This window comes from Lates calcarifer, linkage group LG19, assembly GCF_001640805.2.
Source record: "Lates calcarifer isolate ASB-BC8 linkage group LG19, TLL_Latcal_v3, whole genome shotgun sequence".
Taxonomy (NCBI): domain Eukaryota; kingdom Metazoa; phylum Chordata; class Actinopteri; family Centropomidae; genus Lates; species Lates calcarifer.
The window spans coordinates 17114487-17138255 of record NC_066851.1 but is presented as its reverse complement, the minus strand read 5'-3'; the positions used below and the strand labels follow the sequence as shown (position 1 = coordinate 17138255).

Genomic DNA, 23769 nt, shown 5'->3' with positions numbered 1-23769 from the left:
ACAAAAATATTGATTAAAGAAAGTCCACTTCCTTTACTTCATACTGGCATCCTCACCCAGTTGTCCTCAGCCTCTTAAAGCTTACTTAAGCAAACACTTGGACCTAATTGGTTTCTGTGTGAAAAACGTGAGCTGATTGGACCTCTGGGTGTATGCAAGAGGAGAGAAATAGAGAGAGAGGGGATTAAAACAATCAGCTGACGGTCTGACCGCTACAGCGAATCTAAGGAGGGTTAAGAGATTAGAGGACACACTTCAAACAAACACATTTACCTAGAAAATCCAACTAGGAAAATGTGTCTTTTATTACAAGAGAATGTACAGTGATGCAACAAATATCCTCTGTTTCCAGAAAACAGGAAACTTTAAACAATGATAAGGTATAGCAGAACAAACAAATGGCATTATAAAGGGCTTTAACATGGGGGATGTTTTTGTGTTCTTATTGCAAAAAGTATGTGCAGATATTTCTTTGCACTTTGTATACTTGTTGTGAGCCACATAATAGCACTTTGAATTGTCTTATGTAGGTTTTTTTTAATCACGGGAAAGTGTCCTTAACCCTCCCAAACTGTCTTAAAAAAGCTTTCCCCCTTTTTGTAAATGAAGGCGTGTGATTTTACAGGTAGGGCCCCCAACCCAGATACATCTGACACAGCAGTTTGTCATCTGTAGCTTCCTGTATGAGGTAGTGGACATGTCCCTCTATAGACAGAGGTAAACCCATCACTTTATTCCTGGTCTTTATCACTCCCTGTAGACGCTGCTCAATGTCACATACATGAGTTTTAGCCTGGCAGAGAGGGAAAGGGAAAAATAAATCAATAATAACAATAATGTGACACTTATGGGTTACATTAGACCTGCATGCTACTGCAAATGCATATAAACATACTTCTAGATGCAAGATTTCAAAACATACACACACACCTTTTCATTAACTATCTCTCCGGTCTCATTGGCCTGAGCTTTGGAAAGTCCTTTGGCTTGTTTGCTCCACTCCACCAGCGGGTCATGAAGGAAGGTCTTAAGCACACTTAGAGGGAAAATTACAAACAGAAATGTTTAGAAACCTTATTGAGAGTTATTGTATACCTTTATGAAAGAAAAAAAACACATCCACAGTATAATCATGTATTAAGAGAGTCAAGTACCAGAAATCTATTGATTTCTATGGTCTTCAACATAAATTTAACTGATGCTTCTTGCTTGGTAAACTTACTCAACCTGTGGTTTCAGTTTTATTTTATTTATGAAACAGGATGATTTGATAGTCATAAAGTATTAATGTGTGTATACCTCATGAGTGGCTCTCTCTGGTCTCTCATTAGTCTCAGTGTGACCTCACAGGCCTGTCTGAAGAGGCCCTCTGTGCCCATGGGTCCCATAGCATGGACCATGTTTTGGGTCAGACGGAAGGGAACAACCTCAGGCACATCAAATGTCTCCCCCTAGTGGAGAGGGAGAAAAAGAGCATGAGATAAAGGCAGTGAAAAAGGAGACAACAGAATACATGATTTCTATATACAAATATTTTTACGATAATTTGGGACAAAGACAAACCTTGTTAAAGAGGCAGTTGAAGTCAACGTGAACACATTCTCCAGTAAAAGAGTCAAAGAGGATGTTTTCTCCATGGCGATCTCCCAAACCGAGGACATAGCCCACCATTGACATCACAGCAGTGGAGCGGCAGTATGCAGAGCGACTGCTGTACCTGTAAACAAACACAATGAATGACATCTTGTGTGATTTTCAAATTTATAACCATCCAAAAACTCTGAATCTGCTCATCTCAAAAGTGCTAACATACACAGACACAGAAAAATCAAGAATATGGACATGGCTTGTTAAAAAAAAAAAAAAAAAAGTGGCCATTTTTAAGTGTAATTGTAGGTAAATTGTAGGGTGGGTCGTACCATGACGTGGGGTCAGGAAAGGTCCGGAGAAACCATTCGTGGAATACAGGGGGGTGTCGAGCACACAGCACATCCTTGTGTATTCGTAGCTTCTCCTCAAAGGGAGCTGTCTTCGGTAGAATAAGCTTCCTGAGTTCTTTCCCTGACAAGTAGACACCTAAAAACACATATGACTAAATTAAATTATCTCATAACATTTATTAAGCTGACTGTTAGATTATCTCTACCTTTATTTTCAGGCTTTATATCGTGAAAGGATACCTCTCTCCTTATACAGTTTGGTAAGAATGTGTCGAAGTCCAGCAGTGTTGTTGACCCATTCAATAATGCCACACTCCTCATTGAGGGGAATCACAGCGTAGGTACGGATATGTAGCTCCCTCCGCCTTGACTCAGCATCTTTACGTAGGCACTACATGTACACAAACACACCCATAAACCATGTACTCATAGTATAAATACTGCTCTTTGTGCCCCATCTTGACAGAGTATCACATTTTACACAAATCCCAATGGTATTCATGAAACAGAACGGTAATAAATCTAATCATTTAGAGTGAAATATCACACACACCTTGTTGATGAGGCAGTTGAACTCCATGAGTCTGCAGTCCTTCCTCAGGTCATCTTTAGGTTTACACATCATGGTGTAGCTGCGCCCATCTGAACCCTTTAGACTTATCTTCTTAGGCTTCTGTAAGGAGGCTAAGATCTCCACCTACACATACAGTACACATGAGATGAGTCAAGATGATTTTTGTGATGATAAAATCTGATTTTCTGACAACATATTGCTGTATGACCACGCTTGACTTTGCCTGAAAAATGTCTAATGATCAGGCACCTTACAACAAAAATGATCTCTGAAAAACAATCAACAACCTAGCTCTCTTTCTCTTACAATATCTTCGAAGCCGTCCAGGTAGGCCCAGTGTCCAGGGAAGGCATCGTGCTGTGTGTTCGCCCCGCCCGTCGAGGGCAGCGTAGGGGATGAGCACTGACTGCAGCGGGATCAGGATCTGGCTGAAGGTCGGCTCCTCCACCAGACGTTTGAGCTGCTTGAAGTGAACGCTCATGCTGAGGGTGGTGCTGTTACCATCCACCTGGAGGACACATTGAGAAACATACATGTCACATACTTGTCTACCAACAAAATGTGTTGTACCATATTCCCTTAGATAGTAATACATATTCTGTGTATGTCTTTGTATTTGTATACCGGCTTGTTACAGAGCTCCAACAGCTTGTCAGTCAGTCTGTTGGCATCCCCAATGAATTTCTCCAGAGAATGTTTGAGACTGATGGCTTTTTTAAGAATCTGATTACAGCGGTTCATACGCATGGGGTAGGAAGACTGAAAAAAAAAACATAAACACACAGAAGTGAATGTCATGGTTTTCAGTTAAGTTATATAGTTGTCTTGTATGTTTACGCAGGCGCTCAAATAGCTGGCCTTTCGATAATCACACAAACTATAGTGAGGGACTTGTAATGTTAGTCAAAGGAACTGATCTGTTAAGGAGTAAAGTAAAGTTGCACACAAAAGTTAGTTACAACACTTAATTAGTAGATGAGGAAATATGTAGGCTGTTATCTTCAAAGACACAGTACACAAGGCTCTGATTGTTATCGAATGAGACAGAAAAACACACACACACACACACACACACACACAGACATGCACACACCTACCTTGGAGACAGCAGTCATTAGCCACATGGCCTGCTGCGGGTACGCCAGGAAGACTTTGGCCACGATGGTCATGAGGACGGTGAAGACCTCGTCACTGGAGTGACACACCCTGGAGATGAGCTGGGAGAAAGCGGTAAGGAACTGGTACGGCGCCAAGTTGGCACAGTGCTCGCTCACCGCCGTGTTGATTTTATTCAGCTCCTGACGCATCTGTCTGTCTGCTCGGCCAGCTGGGGTGAAGGAACATGTGGGTAGAATATCAATAATGGTAGATGAAAAGCTAAAAGTAAACAGACAAAAAGTGATGGGGCTGCTGGTGAATTAGCACTGAAAGTATCTCAATGCACCAGGCTACCCACCTTTCTCACATTCACACACTTTGGCTCCAAAATCCAGCCAGAGAGACAGCATGCGAGGCATGGCCTGGTAGATGTACTGGTTTCCATACTGTAAGGCTCTGGAAGGGAAACAAACTAATTCAATGACTGATGAAAAACCTAATGAGCCCACAGTGAAATAAAGTTAGAACAGCATTTACTCAGCTTTGGTCACAGTAAGTAAACAATAAATCTGTTCTTACTTTCCAAAGTACTGGACAATGTATCGGATGAGGTTCCCCTGTTTCTCCAGCTTGTTATCAGTCACCATTGGCATCACTTTGTCGTAGTATTTGGCCAGGTAGAAATTTCCATCCTCCCACTCAGGCAGAAGGTTTGTCACATCCTAAAAAACACAACAGACATACTAACTAACTTTTTTAGCATCCCTGGAGAGTGTTTGCAACCTTAAGAGATGCCCCAACATATCCAGTTTGTTAATGTGTTAACAGTCTTATAAATTCACTGCCTATCTTTTAATCCAAGGGTTAAACATCCTGCTCTTCCTGTGGCTCATTCCTTCTAAAAACTTGCATCTGTTCACCTTGTATGTTTTCATGATGGCGTTGGACTCGAAGTTGGCCGTCTCCTCCATGAAGCGCCCCACCAGCAGCATGGCCTTGCCTTTGGTCTGCAGGCTGCGGGGGTCTGTAAGGGGCTGATCATCAGGAAAACACTGGGCCACACCTTTCTGCAGGACGATCAGGGCCTGGTGTACGTCGCCCTGATGACAGACCAATATAGAATGCTTTATTAGTGCTGGTTTGTGTGTGTGTCTGTGTAAAGTATGTGTAGAAATCTAACTTGCCTTACAGAGTAACTAAACTGGCTGACATTAATATGCATTTTTAGTACTGCTGGACTGTAGTGTACCCTGTAATGCAGGTGCAAAACAGGGTCAGCGCAAGAGACACACTAACTAATGTATTCTGAAAATCAGGTCCCTTCTCTGCATCGACTGAATTCATATGTAGGTTGGTTATACCTTGGACCAAAGCCACTTGGCCTTCTCGGTAACCAGCTCAGCCAGGTGTGTGTTCTCTGCGTTCAGAAGAGCGTTGAAAGCAGTCTGGTGGTGTCCTGCCTTTCTGGCCACTCGGGCACTTTGTAGCCAGCACTCCCCTACCAGCTCCTGACACACAGACCTGCAGAGCAAACACAAAGACTGGCTCTGTGATATAGACTTTGATAATTGACAGTGATGTTGTACAGATTTACATCTCAGTCTGGAGCTTTGACAGCTTTTGTACAATAGTAAACACAAGAAAACACAGACAGTTTGAGAAATAGAGTCAAATTAGTCCCCTAGGCTAAATCGGGAAAGAAAAATATGGAAGCATATAATGCAGGGAGAGCTGGACATGTTTTAAGAGATGAAGTGATAATGTGAGTCCTTACTGTGATCCCAGACTGAGCAGAGCGCGACGTAGAGCCAGGACTGGCTCCTTGGCCCTGAAGGAATTCTGGGTCATCTCCAGTCGATCTGACCAGTGGGGAGGCAGCTGGCTGAGACTGGGTGCAGAGTGTTCCCTCTGTTTCTGCAGCTCAGTGAAAGTGTGCTCCAACTCACTTAACATGTGGAGCCTAAACACACAGACACTGCTATTGGTTTCGACTAGAAAACACAAATAACACAAAATATTAGTGATTCTAGGAATACACTGACACGCACAGACCTGACAATGTACTCGTATCCTCTCTGGTAGGTTCCACACTCGTAGCTGGCTGCAGAAAGAGGGACGACTTGTTCCTTCCTCACAAGCTTCAGCTTCTCATAGAAAGTCTCAGCATCCTGCTTCTTGGCTGATAACAGCAACTGGCCGAGACGGACGCCCCAGGTACTGGACTGACGGTCTAGAAGCACAATAGTAGAGCAATTACAGGGCTGCGGCGTAAGCCCGTCGCAAGCTACCAGAGCTCAAAGTGACATCTTCAAATTACTTTTTTATGTTACCTGAACTTAAGTAATCCTCCAGCAGGTCCCATTTTCCGAGCTTCCAGGCTGCTTCCACTCTGTACGTGTTAAGCTCTGACTTCCACTGGTGCCTGAATGTGTACACAATGTTCGGTTCACTTCAACTTAAGTTAGTTATATCACAATAATACAATAAACTGTCCAGAAATGAATGTTCTATGTCACTGTAGATTAACCAACATGTTAAAGTGGGTTTAACTTTCCTTAAACATTACTTTTATTGAGGAATATGGGCCATAACTAATATATGAGTGTGTGTGTGTGTCTCACTTGTTCGCCAGTACTCCGTTAACCTGAGTGATGACTGTGGACAGCTGTCCCAGGCCGAGCATAGAGGTCATCACCCCATGATAGTGACCAATCTATACATAAAGGGATAGTGAAAAAGATAAAATACTCAAAGAATGACAAAACAGTGTAGCCAACAACAGCTGAGATGAATATAAGAAATAATATATAGTAAGGAAAACAGACTTGTGTGTGTGTGTGTGTGTTTGTTTACCTGATCTGACTCCAGTTGTATAGCCCGGTCATAGCAGGCGGTGGCGTCTCGGAGCAGGCCAATGCTCTCATGCTCCAGTATCTGTTCCCGTAGTGACGGCTCCTCCCTCCTCAGGGCGTTCACCCCCCTCACTCCATCAGGCTCATGCATTGCAGCATACAGTGTCTGCAACAGCCAATAATAAAACAGATATCACACATTTAGAGAGCTGCAACGTCTCTTCAACCACAGCTCTGTCAACTTTACAACATGAGCTAAACATGGTTAACTATCAAAATGTATGAGCAAGGGTTTATATAAGGTATAATTTGTAGTTCTCTACAGTATTACTGACTTGCAGGAGGGTGAGATGGTCCTGGATGTTCTCCTTATTTTCTAGAATGTAAGCTTCAAAGTGCATGAGGGCACGAGTGTATGCTTTGGATCGTAGAGAGGCCTTGGCCAGAACATCCTGTGGGATACCCTTCAGGAAGGCCACCACCCGCTGGTAATCCCCACTCTCTGTGGTGACACATTTTAGTTTTGTATTTAAGCATTATTAAAAGATGATGGAGGTTAGCGAACAACAACACAAAAACTTGTTTCTGTCAAATCTGACTTAAAATTCAGATTTCATTGTCAGAGACCATGTAAATGCAGATCTAGGAAAAAAAGTTTCAATAAATGAATGTTCTTTTACACTGAATGACGTGAATGCTGCAGAGAAACTAGAGATTCAAGTTCTGGGTGAGTGTCTCTCACCGTTGTGTTTGGGTTTGGAGTAGAGGATGTGGCGGCTCCACTGTGTGAGGTGAGATAACATGCTGAACACAGTCTGAATAGCTGAGCTGTGATAGGCTGGAGGCTGTCTCCTGGACACGCACCCCTCCTCCTCGTCCATCACCCTCTGTTAGTACGGCCAGCATTTCCTCAGTTACCTGGAAGAAGCCAAGACAGTGTGTTATGGTGTTATGGAAGGTGTATTGTGTGTGTTATTATTGCAACTTTGCCTCATCTTCTTGCGTGTGTGCAGTTGTGCAGACATGTCCTTACCTCCTGTTGCTCTGCAGGTGTGCAGCCCAGCAGCATGTACAGCAGAATGTGAGGCAGCAGGTAGATGGTGACCTTGTAGTCGTGTTTGATGATGAAACTGCAACAGGTGAACACCTTACTGGCCAGCTCATGCCTCACCTGGAAAATCACAAAACCAGCTCCTAAAATCTCTGACTTGAAGGACACGTTGATGTCGCTGTAGAGATGAAAAGTTTGGCTGCTAAACAGAGTTCAGCTAACCTTGCTGATGAGGTACCCAGCCCAGGTGGCTGACCAATCAGAGAACCTGCTGCCTCTCTTACTTAAGTACACTGGTTTCTTCAGTTTAGACCAGTTCACCTCCTTCTGGCTGCTCTTATATCTGCAGGATTGCAAGGAGGGAGAGTAAGAAAGGAGCAAGTTAAGGAGAGGGAGGAACAGTTCATTGAAATAAAAAAAAAAAAAGAGTGGGATAGAGAGTTAAAGAAGGAGGGAAAACAATTTAATACCTGCTGTTGAGGTGAGGTTCTAGTATTTCTTGGATCTGCTCTGGGAACCTCCTCCACAGACGCCGACCTGGAGAGTCAGTCCGTCCCTCACGACACTCAAAGATGGACAGCAGCTCCTAAAGTGCCCATGAAGGCATCAACGTTAACACAGATAACAGAAAGTCAAAAGAAACACACAAATTAAAGCTGATGGATTTGTAAAGTGAGTGTGTGTGTCTCTCTACCTGAATTGCATAAGCAGCTGAGTCCTGTGCTCTCACATCATCAGCATAAGCCAGGAAAGTTCTTGTGAGTTCAGTCAGCAAGTCGTAGGCAAAGTTGGGATCATCAACACCACTCTATAATGGAAAATCAGCATTTACATTTAAATTCCTACAGGACTTTGGGGACATAAAGAACATTAATGGGTTTGTCTGGCTCTAGTTAATTAAGGATTGCATAATATCCCCAAAATACAATTATCTCATTGAATGTGTCTATTTATTGTTATGTGTTTATATTGTGCTATTAGTTACACCCTGTTGATGTTTTTTTACAATGCACAGTGATGGTCCAACCTAGCTTACCACAAATGTGTTGCGGTCACCATGGGTGTGTGTGTGTGATAAGTCCAGACGTCCAGGGTCCACAGCCCCCAGCTCCCCCAGACACTCCCCACAGAGGAGCCTGGCCTCTGGGGACGAGTCCTGGCAGCCCTTCAGCAGCACCGACACCAAGTTGGAGATGACTGGTTCCACCGCCTCACTCGCACAAACCTGCCGCAGCAGCCACTCCTGCAGTCCACAGCACACATCATGAACATTATGGACTGTGGCCAGGTAGTCAGTAAACACAAGTGCAGGGGGACAAGATGTATACAACCAACATGTTTACTTTATTGAGATGAGCTTTTATCTAACCTAACAATGTGTGTTTGTGAGTTTGTACCTGGTTGCTGTGCATCATATCCCTGAGGCTGGTGAGCGCATGAATCCTGACATCAACGTTTTCATGTTGCACGGCTCTCATGGAAAGCTGCAGTGCTGCGGCCAGGTCGCTGCTGCTGGCTGTCAACTGGGTGGAATCAAACATGGCATATTTTAACTTCCTAAGATCTACCATCCATCATCATAATCATGACCATCCCTCTGTTCATACTGACCTTCTTGTAATCCTGCAGAACAGTATGGATGTCCTTTAACTCAGGATGATCTGGTAGAAAGTAAATCTCATGGAGGTAGTCGTTGACTTCTTCCCTGTGATAGATTGAGTGCATTAAATCACTACTGCTGAGTAAAAGCAAGGCATCTGCTAGAACTACAGTATGTCAAAGAGATGTAACCCTTTGTTCTTTTTTGGATTCAAATCAAGTTTTTTGATGTGATAAACAGTTCATTCTTAAGGGTTTGATGTTTAACTCGATGTGTGCTACCTGTTGTCCAGTATGAGGAAGCGGATAATAGCAGCGGTTTCTTTGGGCTGCATAGGGATCAGGGGAAGGAGAGCGACAATAACATGACTCAGTAGAGGGCCCAGGTGTGCAGGCTCCACAGTCCTCACAAAACAATCCCATGTCCTGTAATGTTTAATGCAGGATGGTTAGTGACAAAGACAACATTCAGTGGTTTAAGCAATCATTTTAAATGATTTTGAAAAAAGTTAGTGTGTCAATTTTGACAATTACAGAAGCAACATGCCACTGATATGCAAGTTCTTTGTAAATTTAAACTGTGTGTGTGTGTGTGTACTGACTGGCAGCAGAGCAGAGGGAAGTCCTCTCTGTATCGGAGGCCGGTGCGGAGCGTTGTCATCATCTTCACCCTGACGGAGCTGATGTGTTTGGAGCCCATCAGTCTCATTAGAGCCATCACACTTGTCAAAGCCTGTACAGAAAAGACAAAAGAGGTGAGGACTGTTTTTGAACTACACAAAGAAATCAGTGCTGTAGTGGACAAACAACATTTGTCTAATTGCCCAAAATCCAAAAAGATTTGGATGATTCTCGCCATAAATAATAATGACTTCTACTGACACCTTATTTAACTGACTAATGTTATACATTGTTAAATCTAGTTATTTGAGTAGTTCTCAGTAGTGGATCACTCACCAGCTTTTTGCGGTCCTTCTCTCCTGCACTGGAGCTGAGCAGCTGCATGTTGAAAAAGGCGAGAATTCCCAGCAGCTTCGGCTGAAGGTAGTCTGCCTGTGATACAATAAGCAAAGAAAGACAGGTAGGAAAAAAATTGATATATATTAAAAAGGGGTGGGGTGGGGATGTTGATTTCTGATATCATTTTTGCTAAAACAATGTACAACATAACTGTTCTCTTGCAATAATATGATGCATTACAAATGTGCTGCTGTTTGGAGCTGAGTTACATGTGACCATGTCTGTTATAAAGATAAATATAATAAAAATAAAAAACTCCAAACTATCTATTTAGTCAAAGCACAAGTTATGGCTGTCATAGTGTGGCACTTACCATGTGTTCTGGTGTAGTGATGTCTCGGGGACCCTGGTATGGGTCATCATTGGATGCAAAGGAGGCCAGGATTGCCAAACCATTGAATACCTAAAGTACATAGAAATGTAAAACATACATGCGAAACAATAATTAATTTTAAAGTATGTAAGTGAATTTCTCACTGACATATTAGAACAACAAGAATATATACTGACTTAATTTATAGGGGAACATGAGTTTATGTGTGTTTATGTATGTGTGTGTGTGTGGTGTGTGTGTGTGTGTGTGTGTGTGTGTTGACCTGCTGGTAGTGCTCTCCAAGGCGCAGCAGCAGCTCGTTGTGGAGACCCTGGAAGTCTTGCCTGAGCAGAGAGCCCAGTTCAATCTCTGTCTCACTCTGGGAAACACATTAGGATAACAAATATAAATCAGTCTGGTAACAGAGAACAACTCAGGACATTTTACTTTATTTATTAGCCTTGTCAGAGGAGGGACGAACACTGCCAGAGTGTTGCTATATTTGACTAATACTCTTGGATCTTTATTTTGGACTGTGGTGAAGCACAGTGCTTAGGGATGCTCCTCATATGCTGGCGTTGATAAATGTTGATTCTACATTGTAACCACAAGTTGAAAAATGTTCATAGTCCAAGATTGATTACTCTGTTGTCTTTACTGTTTAGATAATTACAGATTACAGCTAAATAGTTTAATATTATTCATTTATGATTTATACCTGTAGGTAGTGGAAGGCCCTCTCCAGCTCCTGCTTGGTGCAGGAACAGACCAGATGGCTGAAGATGTATTTAAAGTTGTTGATCAGGATCTCTCTCCTGTTTGCTTTCAGCTCATTGGCCAGTGTGCGGATGAGGGAGGAGCCTGTAGAGCTTGCCTTTGCTGCCAGGTAGGGCAGCAGCACCTGGAGGGTCCTCTACAAGTATACAAGTAAACAGAAAAAACAGAAAATACTCAGAAGAACATTCAGAACAATGTTGTGTATGTGAGAATGGCTGCATGCATGACTGTGCATACAGTGAGGAAGCGGTGGAGGTCTGGGAAGTCAAAAGCATGTGCGATCTGAGCCAGGATGTCCAGGGCCAGCTCTCTCTGATTGGCTGACTCGCTGCCCTGGTCAGGCGTGCTCCGCAGGGCCGATGCATGACGTGAGTGCAGTGACTCAACCAGGAACTACAAACAGAGAAGATGAAAGAGACATTAATGGAAGGTTGTCATGTGTACAACAATAACATTGACAGCTACCCTGTAAAATGCCTTCACAGCAGTATACACCAGGTGACCTAAAATTTTCCCAACAGCAAATTCTGCCTTTAAGCAGATTTTATACCTGGCAAATGGGGTTCTTGTACTGACTGAAGAGGGTTTGCAGTTTAAGGCCTTTGGCGGTGGCCAGAGCTCTGATTTGAGCGTAAGCTGCTACAGACACAGGGGAAGACTTGGACAGCAGACAGTGGAGCAGCCGCAGCAGAGAGAACGACACCAAACTACCCTGAGAGGCTCTGACAGAAGAGGAGAGAGATGGAAAAACAAAAACACTTTTCAAAACTGTGGAACTTTAGGAACAAGAACATATTGTATATTACCTAACTACAGTAACAGGGATAGTGTTATATTAGCTGGATAAATAATATATTACTATACCTGCCAATCTCTCCAGTGGTCAGGATGAGGGTGTTGCGCAGGTCGTCATCTCTGTTGAGTTTAGCGTTACTGAATGCCTCCTTAAGACGTGCAACCAGGAGCTGGCCAAGTGAGAAGAAACATATATGATCAACCTCACTTCGTCTTTCACAAAAACCAAGTATTTAGACATGTAAATATCACAAGTCAAGGTCAAAGCCCATGTCTAAGCCCACCAAAAATGTTCACCTAAATGAAGGGACCATGACTGCAAGGCAGCAAATTAAAACTCACAATTCATATGCTTGTTTTGCTCAGTAAAAATATTTTGTGCTCATTATAATGTATTGAAAAATATGGCTTTTAGCTGTTCAAAGCACAGAGTCTTACTGACTGAAATGACTCACCTCACTCAGAGTGCCTTGCTCAGAGTTTCTGGTGGTCTCTGTCAGAAGGAAACGTACTGATTGGCTGAAACGTATTCTAACTGCTGGATCTGAGTCCTCCATTAGACCAATCAGAGCACAGAGAACTGCTCGAGAGTCACTGTCTCCACCAGTCAGATTCACATGTTGGCAGAGGTGAGGCAGAGCTTCTAGGAAGGCTATAACAGAGAAAAACAGAATTAAGATCACTGCTCTCTTACCAAACCTGTATGAAATAATACTGCAATTGAAAATCATGTAATGATAAAGACAATCGCAGCAGTGTCTTGTCCAGCAGATTTAAGTAAATATGCTTATACAGTCTGCTGACTGGACATCATATAAGCGCAATATGGAAGAAAACATCAAATGGAAAAACCTGAAATACCTTGTTTGACACTACTTGGAGCTTCTTGTTTGAGCAAAGGCAGAAAGGGCCTGACGACAGTCGCCCTGAGGGATGGATAAGCACTCCCAGCATGCTCTGTTGCAAGGCTGAGGTGGTGACAGAGGATTTTGGGGAGACAGGTGGACCCTGCGTGAGTGTCACTGAGCAGGGAGAGCTCTGATTGGATACAGCTCAACTGACCAATGGTCCTGGCAAGCTCCCTCTTCACCTGCTCCGAACTGTCCCCCAGCCTGGACCTGAAGATAGAAAGTGAAATAAGTTACACTGTGAAAGATAAATCCAACGCTGAGAGCAAAGTGTGGGTGTTTACGTACAGCAGAGTGCTGCTGATGAGGTTGTGATGTGCGTTTCCCAGGTGGTGAAGAAGAAGAGGAAAGGCCCTGACTGCCGCCGCTCTCACCACCTCATTTGGACTCTGCAGCGCCTCGGAAAACACACATACACGCCAAGTCTCACACACACCACGACCCAGGATGGCCAGCAGCGACACACAGTCCACCTGGACCTCAGGTGCTGAAAAGACACACAAGTTTGATGTCAGGTTTTCACAATGATATCCTGGCCTGCTGAAATTGTTTAACCAAAAGATTGAGCCAAAATCAAAAATATTTACATCCTGATTTTACACAACAGATGCAGACAGTTACAGTCAACAACAAATTCTTCACCTAAAATTTTTTACTGAGTTGCGATGTGAGAGTGATACTCACAGTAACAGAAGCTTAGTCTCTGAGCCAAGGCAGAAAGCCAGGTGGGGAAGCCTGAACTCTTAAAGGCCGAGACAGACTTATTTTCACACACCCAGGGGAGAGATAACAGAGCACACACACGTCGCTGGAGCCCATCCTCACTCTGACTGCTCACTATCATCACACAGAGGGTAGAGAAAATAAACTGTCATCTATATGCTTTTGTCAAAAGATAAATCCGCCATGGAGCATGTTTAGTGAGGGTTTTGCATGTGTGTCTATTCCTTACTTGTCAGGTACAAGATAGAGTCAAGAACCCCGACAGTCATCTGGACAGCAGACTGAAAGTAGCTCTGGTCTGAGACAGGTTGAGAGCCTCCCTCTAACACTGACTGACAGCTCTTCAAAGCCCTTCCCAGAGTCTCAGTAGGCACCCAGAGGGGAGATAAACTGAGAGAGGAGACAAGGGAGAGTGACAGAATCAGAATATGTGACAAAGCTCTGTGAACGACATGTCACAAAGCAAGCAATTCTTAGAGTCATGTGATTATTAGAAAAAGTTGGTATTTCTGTATGAGACAAGGAAAAGACACAGTGCTCGAGTGACAGCATGTGTAAACGCTGGTGTATTACCTGGTGGGAGAGGAGCAGAGTGCTGCCAGGTGGAGGATGAGGGCCAGACCCTCCAGAGCAGAGAGAGTCTGAGTGGCCTCAGGCCCAGCAGAGTCTGAGTTCAAAAGTGCCAGCAACTCCTCCAGCCGACTGTTCACTACAGCCCACACCTCGCTCCGAACACGCATGTCCAACTCACTTAGAACACAGAGACACATCATTGTTTAAATGTCAGTGACAAATGTTTGGTGCACTGATTTATGATACAACTTTACTGACAATTAACCACTAACAACGACGTGAGAAAATGAATGTTACACTTGTCTAGTCTGATACGATTTGAACATCATTGTGTCTTTTGCGACACTAAGCCTGACCAGGGGACTACCTCTACAACAGAACAGAGTTGTGAAGCCTAATGAACTCACGCTGATGGTGTTTTTGTTGTTTTGCCGACAGAGTTGGTGGCAGATTTGCAGGATTTTTTAGGAGCAGTCTCTCCATCTCCTGACTGCTGCATCACCATAGCAGTCTCAGCCTTCAGTGCGGCTTGGAGAAACCCCTCCGCACACTGCAAAACACACGCAACATGGTAAAGATGGTGAGAGCAAAAAGTTGTGACAAAGACTGTAACAGAAGGAAACACAAAGAACATAATCATACCTCAGCTTGATTTTCTGTTCCAACATTGCGTGCCAGTGTCCTGCAGACCTCTGTGACTCGCTGCCTCCTTAACAATGCAGCACTCTCATAAACTGGGGCAGATAGTAAGAAGCTGAACAGCAAGCAGAGTGATTCAGTAACCTCTGTTCCCAACTTCACACCAGCTCCTCCAAGAGTGCAAACACACTCAAACATCCGCGAGAGATAGATGGGCTCAAAGTGTGTGTGAGAGGCACCAGACGACTGAAACACACAGCGAGTCAGGTGTAGCAGCTCGCCTTCATAGGGCTGTTTCTCATCTGAGTGTGTGTTTGCTGTGCATGTATAGGAGTGTGTTTCAAGCAGCTGAAGGTAGGCTGTGAAGAACTCAGGGCTTTGCGTTTGAGGAAACCCTCCCAGCTCCACCAGTTGCCTCAGCATCACCATGGAGAGCTTCCTCAGCCTGGTGTTGCCGTTGGCTAGGATGGAGCAAGCCATCTCCCAGGCCACACTCAGGTCATGACGGGAAACCACTCCCCTCAGGGCATCAGTTATGACGCCAATCATCACGGCAGTCAATGACTCCAGCGCAGCAGGTGAGGCGAGTACAAGAGGGGAAGGAGTGAGGTACGAGGAGGCACAACCAGAGATACTGAAGTACTTGAGTGTTACAGGCCATCGGTTCTGTGTGTGATTGCCCAAAGCATGTCCCTGTCCCGTGAGTGTGGCAATGTGGGTGTACAGGATGTTGCTGAGGTCCTGGGCCAGAAATATAAGTTCCTGAGTGAGGTGGCTGAAGATGAACGGAGCCCTGACTCTCAGAGTGTGAAGTAAAGAGCACAACACAGCAGAGACCCGCCCGTGGATGATATCACAGTCTGGAGCTGCTGCCACACGAAGAAAACGCATCGCCACCCACTTACTGAAGTCTGAACCAGAGGAGACATGGGGACACACCAGAAGGGAGAGGAAAGACAGAAACACAAATAACCACACTTTAATCTTTTTCTTAACATTTATTTTAGTATTGCAGCTTCTTAAGGAGCATACCTACCGGTACAGCTCTGTGTGGTGTCTGGATACTCAGCAGGCTGGCAGGCAGGATTAGCGAACATCAGAGATGAAGATTTGACTATATGCTGCACGAAGTCCAGCAGCATCACACAGGCTGGCTCTGAACTGGACTTCTTGTTCAGCCCCAGGGCAACTGGAAAAACACAGACAATAGACGTGATTAATCAACTGGTCAACAATGGTTAGCAAGATAAATCTTCTGTACATATGTGCTCAATACTACTGACTGACTTACCGACATCCACATCCGTCAGTATTCTGTCAATGAACTGACACAGGATCTGTCGAGGTTTCTGCACCGCCTGGTCGTACTCAGCGGCGCTGGCACTGCACATATCAACATGGTGTTACGTTATTCATTAATACATGTTCCGTTAAAGCAGCTTATACACAAAAACGAGGGTTCAATTCAACCTAAAGCAGTTTCACACTCATCATGTTGTTAACAACTTAGCTTAGCCAACTGTAGCAGGTTACTCACCTAGCTAGCTCCTGAAGAGCCGGTATCATCGCGGACATCTCCAGTCCCTCCATTTTTACAGCAACTTGGTGAGTCGCTATTTTAACAACGACGTCAAGACATTATATGAAGGATTTATCCCGTAATTTTGTCCAGGACATTACTACATGTCCTGTACGTGCTGCCAAGTCTTTCGAAAACTTTCGCTCCAAAATGACGTATTTGTTTTGGTACAGTAGCCACCGAGGGTCATTAAACCTAAATAAACACTCGACCGGTAAATTGCTCCCCCTGGCGAACCTTTAATTAATTACCTACCCAAAAACTAAACTATTTTGAAATGCCTTTTTTGCGTTTACTTGTTTTGTCAACGCATTTGGTTCTATTTTTTCATTCTTCTCATTGGAGGAATAGGTAGCAGACCTAGTTGCTCTTTAATGTCAAACCTAGAAGAAAAAAGTTTGATTCCTTGTACAAATAACTTCCTCGTACATATTGTGGTATTTTGGTAAAGTTTGCTTATACATGTTTTGCTTTAATAGTGCACTTCACTTTTTAATTTATTGAAGGAGATTTTTACTTTTTACTTCCTATATTCCCCCATGATCTCATTTATATTTTTATGTACGTGATGACTAACAAATGTTATAATCTACCTAATTTAAACTTGTCAAACATCTAACAACACACAAATACAAGGATATTCAGTACATTTAACAGATTCTTTTTAATAATTAAATAGCAATATTCAATGCACAACATTTACAGCCTTTAAGTATTACTGAAAGAAGAGGTGTGTATATGATTCTGCTTTTCCTTCTACTATATCTCCTGTCTATATATATAAGTACATAGATGTAAAGTCATCTTAAATAAGATATCGCAAAGAACAATTAGGTGCTTGTTGTATAAAATCACAGATACCAAACAAATGAGTGGCTTAGCTGATGAGAAATGATTTTTAACTTTAAAAGGACTTATTGTTCTCATGAACAGAATATAAATGCTTCCGTTGGGTGATCTTAGCAAGGTCAAAGGTCAAGGAATTACAGTGATGTTGTTTGTGTCTGTTTTGTTTTGTTTCTTCAGCGGTTGGCCTTTTTCAATCCATGGCCCATGAGGCAGGCGAACAGCGTCAGCACCATCTTGGGATTAACCTCCACCAAATCATCAGGCAGCGCGTAAACACGAGCTCCGATCTTACGGGCCAGTGAGATCGCATACCTGAGAGAGGAGCAGGACGAGAGAGAAGTTAGATAATCATGTGATAAATACAAAAGACGTAGGAAGGAGAAGACAGTTGTAATATTTGCTTTTACTTGGCGTTGTTGAGTTTATCTGCATCTGTCAGCATTCGTCTCTCTGCTCTCTTCACCATGTCCCATTTGACAGTACCAGGAGCAATGGCATCAATCAGGTCAATTACTGGCAGGCTTGTACTGATCAGTTTGTCCTGCAGAGAACAGGAAAACCAGGTCAAATGCACATGTAGCGATCTGTTTGCACAAATACAATATGCACTTACACTGCACTCATACCTTGAAGCTGTTGATCTGTGTGTCCTTGCGTTTCTGGCTCAGGGTGGTGTTAACCCAGCTGAGGATGATCTGATCTCCAACCCTTTCTCCATCTCCCAGATCTGACAAAACCAGCACTGTGTACCTAGAGGATAATAAGCAGGTGTGATGACTGAAACTGTAACCAATGAATGGACAATCTGTCTTAGTACAGCGAATTACATGCCCCACAGCTCTGGGTACCGCATCATGTACCTTCTCATCAGCTGCCAGACCAGTGCCAGAGTGTGCGTGCGGCTCCCCTCATTTAGGTTTTCTCCTCCAATACCAACCAGAGAGAAGTGAGCTACATCCCTGCCCAGCTCCACAGCGTAGTTACAGTTCTCCAGCTAGAATATTTAAAAAAAAACCAACAACATTTATTTACCAACCAAAATGTTTTTTTCCCTTGTATTTTATATCTGTGGGTAGATATACCTTCTTCATATTCGCCCCCAGGACAGGATAAGGTGGGTTGTTGACTTTCTTCCAGTTCACAGGCACATTAACCTTCTCATAAAGCTGCAAAATCACCAAACCATCACACAGATCACTGCAAAAGACAAACACACAGACGAGGTGAGAAAAATCAATATACATATGTACTCTCCACATTATGTACTCAGGATTACAGCATAGGTAGCTGTAATCCATGGCCAGGGCCTATAGCTACCATTGAGCATATTCTCCAGAGGCAGCTGGGTGTGCAGGAGAGGTTGTTGACATCCAGCTGAGTCCTTATTTAACTGTGTTGATGTGTAACTGATGACATACCAGTACAGGTGGTTGACATATGGAGAGACGCCCAGGGAGTTGATCCAGTTGCGAAATGTTTTCTCTTCTTTGGTCTCAGCTGGGAAGACACGAAGGAGTAATAAACACAATCATATTCTCTGCCAGCTGTTCCCATACAGCTGAATTCAGCTATAGCCTACATACAATAAATGTAGATTTATGGCTGCCATAAACTGTCGCACCCTGAAACATGCCTTTTTTGGACTTTTTATTGACTTATGAACTGATCGCTAGATACAAGTCGATATTCACATTATTTAGGTGTATCTCTCTCACCCTCTATGTGTGTAGTCTCTATGCCATTGCTGTTGATCTGAGCTCTCTGCAGAGCAGGGTGCATGTTGAACAGGTTGGCCACAAAGGCCAAGTTGAGTTTGCTGTTTCCAGATGTGACGTCACGGGGAGAAACAAACTGTCTGCAGTCCAGCCGGGCCGCCTGCTGCAGCATCAGCTCAGCCCTTCGATCCAAATCACGCTCCTTCACATACACGTGAAACAGACACACATGTAATTGAACAGTATGAACACTATGTACACGTAATCATACAAGAGTCAAATAGAGAGGTCACTTTGTTTAGTGTAATATATGTACATTGTACAGGGTAATAAAAAAGAGCAAGATGCAAAGACGATTAGCAAATATAATTCTGATGTTGAAACAAAGAAATAATACAAATGTGTCTTGCATCAAACTTAACCGTTCACATGTGACATTCTCTCCCTGTGTTTTGGAAACTTCATAGAAAAAGAAGTTCAGACTTACATTGAGGCCGCTCATGTCGATTTTGACACTCATTCTGTAGTCATGCTCTCCTTGAGGAGCGATCTGGTCCAACAGGTAGAAGTAGGCCCGTGAGTCCTACAGTCACACAGAGCAAGAAGGGGGTTACACTCATGTCTTTGTGTTATTGTATGTGTGTATGTGTGTGTGTGTGTGTGTGTTCTGCAGGGCACCTTGATGTCGTCACTGAAGTTGTTGATTGTTTGAGTTCCTGCGTTGCGTAGATGATAGTTGACCCAGCGCAGCAGCAGCTCTTCGGGGGACATGGACATTAGATGGTCCAGTTGTTCTCCAGCTATCAAAAGCGAAATTAGACCTAGAGACACAGAGAAGTGCAGTGAGTTTACCTTTGAAGCAAAAGACTGTCTGTGGAAATGCCTTGAGACAGTAAATCTCTACTAAAAGTAAACATTTTTTGGGGGAAGTCTTGACTTTAAACATCTCCTTTCACACAAAAGGACATGAACTTCATCCCAGCTAGATTAATAGTGTTACTGTGGAGTTAATGTGTGTGTGTGTGTGCGTGCGCATGCTGACCTTCGTTCCTGCTGATTTCTATATCAGCAAACAGGCCAACTTTGATAATCTGCCAGAGCAGTCCCAGAACCAAATGGGGTTTCCCAGCCATCAGGTCATGGGCGTCAATGCTCACCACCGTGCAGCCGATCGCCGAGGCCGAATTCAGAGCCAGGACCAGATTCTCCTACAAATTGTATATCAGTGTTTTCATTTTGGATCACAGTTAGAGATACGTTTACAGCCAAACAGCAGCACTGTTGAAACTTCCGCTGTTGTAACAGCTCAGCAAAAATAACTACTACAGCCCGAATTCCTTCAAATAATAACTAACTTAACTGAAATTAATTGCAACATTCTAAACTCTAAACTAAGCAAAAGGCTAAACATTCAACACTTTTTTTTTTTGCTTTGCTTGTCCACAGAGAAGCCACTTACAAACAGATATGAAAAACCACAGGTATGCAGTAAGTTAATTTATTACAAGTTCTTTTTGCAGTGTCAAGCATTATTGGATAACCAATCTTTTGTCTTACAGATGTGCACTTATTATAACTTTTATGTCCTGGCTTACAGTACAATGAAGACTTTATTTATTACCACATTTATCTGACAGCTGACGTTACTGGATACTCTGCAGATTAAGAAAAGCAACCACTCACTGTCATTTTGAAGGTGGTAAGTTTCTTAGTGTTGATGACTCTTTCGTCAATCGTGTCAGGTTGAGACAGGTTGATCATTTTGCTGAAAGAACGGAAGGAGTGTGAAGCGTGGAAAAGAGTAAGTGAGAGCATGAGTGAGTCAGTGAGATGATTGCTGGATCTAATTTCAAAAGTTAGGTACTTTCATTCTTTGATATGCCTCTGTGAAATTTACTGCGTCTCTCGGTGAGTGAAAAGGGAAAAAGGAGGAGGAGTGAACCACAATAAAAACTACAATAAAATAAATCACACCATTCCTGCTTAACCTTTGTTACTATATAAAAAAATGAATTAGTCAGTCGAGCTGTGTCTCAGTGTACGTCAAAAATGAAATATATTAATAAGAGTAAACATGAAATAGATTCATTCAACTCATTTATCTAGTCAAACAAGTCACATTTGAGGCCGATTGTTCATTTTCATTATCAATTATCAGTAAAATGGCAGAGAGGATATTAGTGGTAACACTGAGAAATCTCTAGCTTCAGTGGTGTGTATAACAGAAACAATAACAGTCTGTGCCTGTCCCATCCTGCACCGCCACTACCAATGCAGGCTGTGTGTGTGTGTTACCATAGCAGGATGCCATCGCGGACAGAAGTGAAGAGGCTTTCATCTCTAGGGTTCATGGGCAGCAGGTGTTGGCAGTCTGGATCTTTTGCCAAAGCTTTGTTGATCCAGTTGACAAAAGCCACCTTCTCCTCATCTGAACACACACACACACACACACATTTGGGTGCATTAGAGCTAAAGCAGTTAGAAGTGATTAAATTGCATCATTTAGTATGTAAGTGCCATTACATTCAAGTCACACGCTTAGCTGTGTACCCATGACAGCTATCAAAATCTGTAACCTTATCTTAATACAATGGTGGCACTATGTTTGGCAGCAGTTATCAAAATAAAGAATGCAATTACAGTAAGTATGATAAAAGTGTTTCCAATGGCAGTAAAGCTGGAAATAGGTGACAGAGTTTAATGGGTCAGAGTACACTAATCTATTAACACTGGATTTAAAAAAAAGAGGTGCAACTTGGGAAATGGGTCAAAACTCTGTCCAACAGGTGGAATATTTTTTCATCCAGGTGGTTAGAGGAGTCTTTCCTGGAAATACCTTTAGAATGGAACATTTATTTTTCAGAAAAATAGATGCTTAGTTCTGTGACTTGTATGTAATGAAACTATTACTAACACACAAAGCATCCTCTCTCTCACCAGCATAGGAGTGCTGCGTTCCCTCGCTGGAGATTCCTGATGTTCCTCCAAAAGATCGGATCCCATCTCTCCTCGTGATGGTTTTCCTGAACGTCTCACTGAACTCCTTGCTCTTCAGCTCCTGATAGATCTGAACATGAACAGGCTGCGTTAGCTACTCCCTCCATAAAAGTGCACAAGTCTGCATATGTGCTCGCAACGTATTGTTAAAACTTACAGAGACAAATTCATCAAAGCTGATCTTCTCGTCCTTGTTGGTGTCTCCAGCTATGAAGGTCTCGATGATCTCTCGTACCTTGTAACCCGGCAGCGAGAAGCTTGCCTCTCTGAACAGCTCCTGAAGCTCAAAGTCGCTCACATAGCCGCTGTTATCAATATCTGAACACAAACAGACACACAGAGAAGTGCACACACAGATATAGTAAGTCAATCAGCTTCACAAATATTAATCTGAAACTGATGAGCTGAATACTTATTGGTAAAGTCCATAGATGATAAAAGCAAGGACAAACAAAGGTCTTTATTAACAAGTCTTTAATTTCCTAATAATTTCCTAATTGAAACTATATGTAATTTAGTACTGATTATAGAGAGATTAAAGACTAATATTTGAATTTAATTAGTTGTGTTGACAGTTCAATTTTGAACCAAAATAAATATTAAAAGTTAAAAATATTAAAAGTTAACTCTCCATTTATGTAGAATTGCTCACCCAGGACTCAATATCATATAATAAAATCTCACAGGTGATTTAACCTTTTAGTTTAGGCCATGCTCACACAAATAAACTGTCATGCCTAAAACCTTCATGTTGACAAGATGACATGTCCTTTTAAACTGGACAGAATCTCTGCCTCACCTCTTTACTATTATATAGTAATGGGCAGGTGATATTGCTCATTATTATCAGCATCTTTTTGCAATCATACACTCATGATGATTATCTAATAAAAAATCTGGCAATGTTAGGGTTATGTGTCACTGTTACATCTGAAAATACCTCACACACAAAGTACTCCACTCAACAACCTGAGCAATAAAAAAATCTCTTACATAAGAGTCATTCTTTATGGTCGGCTGTAAAATTCTAACTTTGGTCAGGATTCTCATCAATACAATTATAGGATCAGGTTAGGGGTGTGTGTGTGTGTGTGTGTGTACGTGTGTGGGTGTGAAACTGACCAATTTTATTAAAGGCCTCTCTGAGATCTTCCAGGTCCTCTCGGGAAATCTGTGTGACATGATTCTCCATAGCAGCTTCTGCTTTGTATATCTGAAACATGCACACATACACACACACACACACACACACACACACAGCATCATGTACCAAAGTTGCATTTGACATGGATGAATTTGCTATGCCACCAGCATGTCAAGCATCAACCAGATAATGAGTGAAATGAAATAAGCGATAATGATAGGAGTGTCAGTATTACTGAATTGCAGTACATGATTTTAATTTGAACCAACTATTCACATACACACATTTAGGCACATAAAACACTTTGGAAGTTCCACATAAAACCCTGGAAGTCTTAGCATTTCACAATTACATAGCCTTTTACTTCTTTTCTTGACTAAACAACAATGGAAAGAGTGAGACACCAAGACAAGAGACGTACCCTCATAAGAGCTTGTGTGTTTCTGGTTTGTGCTGTCTTGAATTATAAGCCTCGCTGTGCAGATCCCTCCTGGCCTGGCTGGCAAAAATCGAGTCTTCCAGAGCTCTGCGAGGCTTTAGACCGGAGCAGAGAGGAAGCTGGATCCCAAAGAGGCTGGAGAGCTGGTTATCTCTCCTAGGAGGAGTCTCTCAGGAGAGGCACA

General features: G+C 42.9%; 2 protein-coding genes across 2 annotated transcripts; both read right to left on the bottom strand.

The window, feature by feature from the left end:
• Window positions 1-254: 254 nt before the first annotated feature.
• Window positions 255-16623, bottom strand: atr (ATR serine/threonine kinase). The gene is given in 50 exon segments (XM_018663609.2): window positions 255-793; window positions 931-1036; window positions 1300-1451; window positions 1564-1717; window positions 1920-2076; window positions 2181-2331; window positions 2494-2637; window positions 2821-2907; window positions 2909-3022; window positions 3139-3273; window positions 3612-3841; window positions 3971-4068; window positions 4192-4334; window positions 4533-4712; window positions 4974-5133; window positions 5387-5572; window positions 5665-5842; window positions 5943-6034; window positions 6234-6325; window positions 6466-6630; window positions 6800-6966; window positions 7207-7285; window positions 7287-7382; window positions 7498-7635; window positions 7738-7858; window positions 7986-8101; window positions 8210-8323; window positions 8552-8758; window positions 8913-9038; window positions 9127-9220; window positions 9397-9540; window positions 9717-9847; window positions 10072-10167; window positions 10448-10537; window positions 10731-10826; window positions 11166-11360; window positions 11462-11617; window positions 11775-11946; window positions 12089-12189; window positions 12475-12671; window positions 12881-13137; window positions 13216-13414; window positions 13612-13764; window positions 13880-14040; window positions 14224-14400; window positions 14631-14773; window positions 14866-15773; window positions 15899-16051; window positions 16154-16245; window positions 16400-16623. Coding segments are annotated over 50 exon segments (7830 nt in total). The 5' UTR covers window positions 16453-16623; the 3' UTR covers window positions 255-619.
• Window positions 16624-17086: 463 nt separating this feature from the next.
• On the bottom strand, window positions 17087-23769 carry LOC108875071 (plastin-1). The gene is made up of 16 exons (XM_018663737.2): window positions 23568-23769; window positions 23125-23215; window positions 22160-22320; window positions 21943-22072; window positions 21301-21433; window positions 20689-20770; window positions 20048-20213; window positions 19684-19826; window positions 19493-19588; window positions 19006-19207; window positions 18709-18787; window positions 18373-18487; window positions 18151-18284; window positions 17917-18040; window positions 17698-17831; window positions 17087-17602 (listed from the first exon to the last, which is right to left on the bottom strand). Exons 1-16 carry the CDS (start codon window positions 23571-23573, stop codon window positions 17464-17466), a joined length of 1935 nt encoding a protein of 644 aa, XP_018519253.1. The 5' UTR covers window positions 23574-23769; the 3' UTR covers window positions 17087-17463.

Bases quoted from the DNA above. Each gene is read 5' to 3' on its own strand.
- LOC108875071 (XM_018663737.2), bottom strand. The intron at 19,827-20,047 runs GTCAGCATGCGC...CTGTGTCTCTAG, and splicing joins AGAAATCAGCAGGAACGAAG to GTCTAATTTCGCTTTTGATA. The intron at 19,208-19,492 runs GTAAGTCTGAAC...GTGTATGTGAAG, and splicing joins TCGACATGAGCGGCCTCAAT to GAGCGTGATTTGGATCGAAG.